This window comes from Mizuhopecten yessoensis, unplaced genomic scaffold (assembly GCF_002113885.1).
Source record: "Mizuhopecten yessoensis strain PY_sf001 unplaced genomic scaffold, ASM211388v2 scaffold733, whole genome shotgun sequence".
NCBI classification, from domain to species: domain Eukaryota; kingdom Metazoa; phylum Mollusca; class Bivalvia; order Pectinida; family Pectinidae; genus Mizuhopecten; species Mizuhopecten yessoensis.
Genome location: NW_018403694.1, coordinates 55,857 through 61,223, shown reverse-complemented (window position 1 = coordinate 61,223; position 5,367 = coordinate 55,857). Strand labels below are relative to the sequence as shown.

Below are 5,367 nucleotides of genomic sequence, written 5' to 3'. Positions count from 1 at the left end.
TATGTATGTCAGGGTAAACAACACAACAAGGTTACTACCTATGTATGTCAGGGTAAACAACACAACAAGGTTACTACCTATGTATGTCAGGGTAAACAACACAACAAGGTTACTACCTATGTATGTCAGGGTAAACAACACAACAAGGTTACCACCTATGTATGTCAGGGTAAACAACACAACATTCACACCATTTATGNCCAAGTGTCAGTATATCAGTTACCCAAGTGTCAGTATATCAATTACGGTCACTGTAGTGTTATTTAAGGTATGAATTTTCCATGTTTTGTTTAGTGTTTCAAGTACTGTGCTACTGATTTATGCTGATACATTATCAATTGTATTACAATTACTCTGTTACAGGTAGATCAGTTCCTGGACAACTTGGTCAATTATGACAAAGACAACATCCATGAGAATTGTCTTAAGGCAGCAGATCCTTACCTGAGTGATAAAGAATTTGATCCTGAGTTTATCAGGGCTAAATCTATTGCTGCTTCAGGTCTGTGCTCTTGGGCAGTTAACATAGTCATGTATTACAAGGTATTCTGTACCGTAGAACCAAAGCGACTTGCCCTTCAACAAGCAAACTCTGACTTGTCTTCTGCAAGAGAAAAGTTGAGAATCATTACAAACAAGATTCAACAGCTAGAGGCTGATTTGGGAAAGTTGACTGCAGAGTTTGAACGTGCTACATCTGAGAAACTGAAGTGTCAACAGGAAGCAGAGATGACAGCAAAGACAATTGAGTTAGCCAACCGTCTGGTTGGTGGTCTAGCATCAGAAAACGTACGCTGGGCTGATGCAATCAATGACTTCAGAGAGCAAGAGAAGACCCTTGCTGGAGATGTGTTGCTGATCACTGCATTTGTGTCCTATTCTGGCTGCTTCACCAAACAGTATCGTTTAGATATGATGGACAACCACTGGCTCCCATACCTGAATGCCCTGAAAATCCCTATTCCTGTGTCCGAAGGATTGGATCCATTGACTCTTTTGACAGATGATGCCCAGATTGCTTCTTGGAACAATGAGAGTCTCCCTAGTGACAGGATGTCTACCGAAAATGCCACTATTTTGAGCAACTGTGAACGTTGGCCCTTGATGATTGATCCCCAGTTACAGGGTATCAAGTGGATCAAAACAAAGTATGGAGCTGACCTGAAGATAGTTCAGCTTGGACAGAAAGGATATCTGGATGCCCTAGAACGAGCAGTCTCATCAGGAGATGTGGTGTTAATTGAGAACTTGGGAGAATATGTGGATCCTGTCCTAGATCCTCTCATTGGCCGCAACACCATAAAAAAAGGACGTGCCATCAAAATGGGAGACAAGGAGGTTGAGTACCACAAAGATTTCCGACTCATTCTGCAGACCAAGTTGGCTAACCCTCACTACCAGCCAGAAATGCAGGCTCAGGCAACTCTCATCAATTTTACTGTGACCAAGGATGGTCTGGAGGACCAGCTGTTGGCTGCTGTAGTCAGCAAGGAAAGGCCTGACCTTGAGAAACTCAAAGCAGACCTCACTCGTCAACAGAACCAGTTCAAAATCACCCTGAAAGAGTTGGAGGACTCACTTCTTGCCCGTTTGTCTGCAGCTGAAGGGAACTTTTTGGGAGACTATGCACTAGTAGAAAATCTGGAAACTACAAAGAGAACTGCTGCAGAAATTGAAGTGAAAGCTGAAGAGGCTAAGAAAACCGAGATAGAAATTAACATTGCTCGCGAAATCTACAGACCAGCAGCTGCCCGGGCTTCCCTACTCTATTTCATTCTCAATGACATGCACAAAATCCACCCTATGTATCAGTTCTCTCTGAAGGTAAGCATCACAGGTTTCAAACCATTTATCTGTATGCCAGGGTAAACAACACAACATTCAAACCATTTATCTGTATGCCAGTGTAAACAACACAACAAGGTAACCACCTATGTATGTCAGGGTAAACAACACAACAAGGTTACTACCTATGTATGTCAGGGTAAACAACACAACATTCACACCATTTATGTGTATGTCAGAGTAAACAACACAACAAGGTTACCACCTATGTATGTCAGGGTAAACAACACAACAAGGTTACTACCTATGTATGTCAGGGTAAACAGCACAACAAGGTTATTACCTATGTATGTCAGGGTAAACCACACAACAAGGTTACCACCTATGTATGTCAGGGGAAACAACACAACATTCACACCATTTATGTGTATGTCAGGGTAAACAACACAACAAGGTTACTTCCTATGTATGTCAGGGTAAACAACACAACAAGGTTACTTCCTATGTATGTCAGGGTAAACAACACAACAAGGATACCACCTATGTATGTCAGGGTAAACAACACAAGGATACCACCTATGTATGTCAGGGTAAACAACACAAGGTTACCACCTATGTATGTCAGGGTAAACAACACAACAAGGTTATTACCTATGTATGTCAGGGTAAACCACACAACAAGGTTACCACCTATGTATGTCAGGGGAAACAACACAACATTCACACCATTTATGTGTATGTCAGGGTAAACAACACAACAAGGTTACCACCTATGGATGTCAGGGTAAACAACACAACAAGGTTACTACCTATGTATGTCAGGGTAAACAGCACAACAAGGTTATTACCTATGTATGTCAGGGTAAACCACACAACAAGGTTACTACCTATGTATGTCAGGGCAAACAACACAACAAGGTTACCACCTATGTATGTCAGAGTAAACAACACAACAAGGTTACAACCTATGTATGTCAGGGTAAACAACACAAGGATACCACCTATGTATGTCAGGGTAAACAACACAACATTCACGCCATTTATGTGTATGTCAGAGTAAACAACACAACAAGGTTACAACCTATGTATGTCAGGGTAAACAACACAAGGATACCACCTATGTATGTCAGGGTAAACAACACAAGGTTACCACCTATGTATGTCAGGGTAAACAACACAAGGATACCACCTATGTATGTCAGGGTAAACAACACAAAAAGGTTACTACCTATGTATGTCAGGGTAAACAACACACCATTCACACCATTTATGTGTATGTCAGAGTAAACACCACAACAAGGTTACCACCTATGTATGTCAGGGTAAACAACACAACAAGATTACTGTTGCTAGATATAGAAAGTCATTACACAATTCAGTGTTATCTCTCTAGCTTCTTCATTTCTTAATATATTTTGATCAAAGTTTATACAGATTTCAGGCAAACGTCAGATGAGTTCATGTTTCAATTGAGGTCACTGCATGTTGCTATTCATAGAAATATTTCTCTATATTTCTTCATTTATCACCTTGAATTAATTGACAATTCCTTGAATGTGTACATATTTTAGGGTATCAAGATCAAAGCTGTTGCAACTATTTGTGAAACGTTTTCAAACACTGAAACTAATTTCACATGGCATGTGGGTTGTACGAAGTTGCTGCTAATTGTTTTGTCATTGTAAATTGTGTATATTTGTGCATGTGTATAATGTATATATGTTTGTAAAAAGTGGTGCTAATTATTTTGATGTAAATAGTGTGTATTTTTTCTTAATAGATGCTTAGTAGATGTAATGTGTAATTATGCTAATTGTTTTGTGGTTGATGTAGGCCTTCAGCGTGGTGTTTGAGAAAGCTATAGACCGAGCTGAGGTGGCAGAGGAAGTGAAGGCAAGAGTCAACAACCTGATTGACTGTATCACCTACTCAGTGTTCATGTATACAGCAAGAGGACTCTTTGAGAGGGACAAGATCATCTTCACAGCCCAGATGGCATTTCAAGTATGTGGTAGTAGTTCCCATGTGTATTTTATTAACTTTATCATTATTTATTTTTTAATTTTCTTGTGTCATTTTGGGAAACTGTATGTGTTATTTTTCTAAATCAGTTAATCAGCTGCAGGTCCAGAAGAATGAAATCATTCAATTCACGATATAATTTAATTCTTTATTCTACATAATTGTTTCAAGCAAAAAAGAAATGATAGGTATCTTCAAAGGGATGACCACATTGACAGTGTTGGAAATATATTAAATTTGCATGAAATAAATCATTATTTTGGATACTAGCTCAGTTTCTTGTCTGGTATGTAAAATATCTACTTTTCAGATCAGATACTAATTTGGAACTTGTAAATTTTGAAGATTTAGAAGAGAATTCTTAAGTGCTGTATGCGAAACTATATGTCTTATGTCTAAGTCAGCTGTAGAATGGAAAAAGGACGAGTTTGAAAACTGAAGTAGGAAATTAGGTAGAGAATTATTATGGTATGGTGTGCTGCCACAATTGCACATAATAGGCATAAGTGATAATTACAAGAATTGACAATGGGGCCCAGCCTCACTTTGCTGAGGTTCCCAACCTAAAACAATATTCATTTTTGTTGGGCATTAAGAGATTAATGCAATTAAGATCAGTCTAAGAAATACGCCCTTGGTGATTTAGTCTCTGGGTTGTAACATGAAATACATAGAGATCCCACCCCATAACTATAAACATCTGTTAGGCCTTAGTATACAAATACGTTAATGCTACCAGGATTCGCCATGCCCCTGGTGACTAGACCCTGAGTTATCACATAGATAATGTTGAGATCAGTACCCTAACCATTCGCGTGAAAAGGCAACATTCATGGTACCAGAATTTCCTCAGAGTCCACCCTCTGTTGGTTAGTCCTTGAATCATAACATGGTATACATGGTCAGTCTATAGCTATGTGTACAATTGTTAGGCATAAATGACCTTTAAACAAAGGTAAATTTAGTTCAATAATAACTCACTTGACCCTGTGCTAATCGAATCCTTACAAGATTTAGACTTTCTCCCTCAATCAATTTAAAACAAGGTCAAAACATCTGAGCGATGTGAATATACTAAATTCAGTTACCTTGATTAATATTTTATTTTTAACAAAAGGTTGAAGCTACATAATTCAAATAAAGGGTGACATACATTTGTATTTTAAATATTGGTCTTTTTTTTTCTTTATCTCTTATAATTATATTTTTCTATTCTATTCTATGGTTATTGATTTTGTATTTTGTTTATTTTACAGATCCTTTCAACAAACAAGGAATTGAATCCTGTAGAATTGGACTTCCTTCTCCGTTTCCCTGCAGTGCCAAATGTTATTTCCCCTGTTGATTTCATGAACAACAACAGCTGGGGAGGAATCAAGGTAAGAAATGGAAAAGTATTATTTTCTTCTTTAATTCAAATAAGTTCAATAGTTGTTGAGTTCAAAAGCTTACATGTACCAGGAACAAAGATGTCTGCTACAGATCATGGTCAACTATAACATACAACCATGTCTGGTACAGGTCATGGTCAACTATAACATACAACCATGTCTGGTACAG

At 38.2% G+C, this 5,367-nt stretch overlaps 1 protein-coding gene across 1 annotated transcript in view; it reads left to right on the top strand.

The window, feature by feature from the left end:
* LOC110452219 (dynein beta chain, ciliary-like) overlaps positions 1-5,367 on the top strand; it is a 100,522-nt gene that overhangs the window by 71,864 nt on the left and 23,291 nt on the right. The window contains exons 42-44 of the mRNA XM_021500598.1: positions 364-1,824; positions 3,619-3,789; positions 5,064-5,186. Coding sequence (XP_021356273.1) covers positions 364-1,824; positions 3,619-3,789; positions 5,064-5,186 — 1,755 coding nt within the window. The remainder of the gene's footprint in view (positions 1-363; positions 1,825-3,618; positions 3,790-5,063; positions 5,187-5,367) is intronic.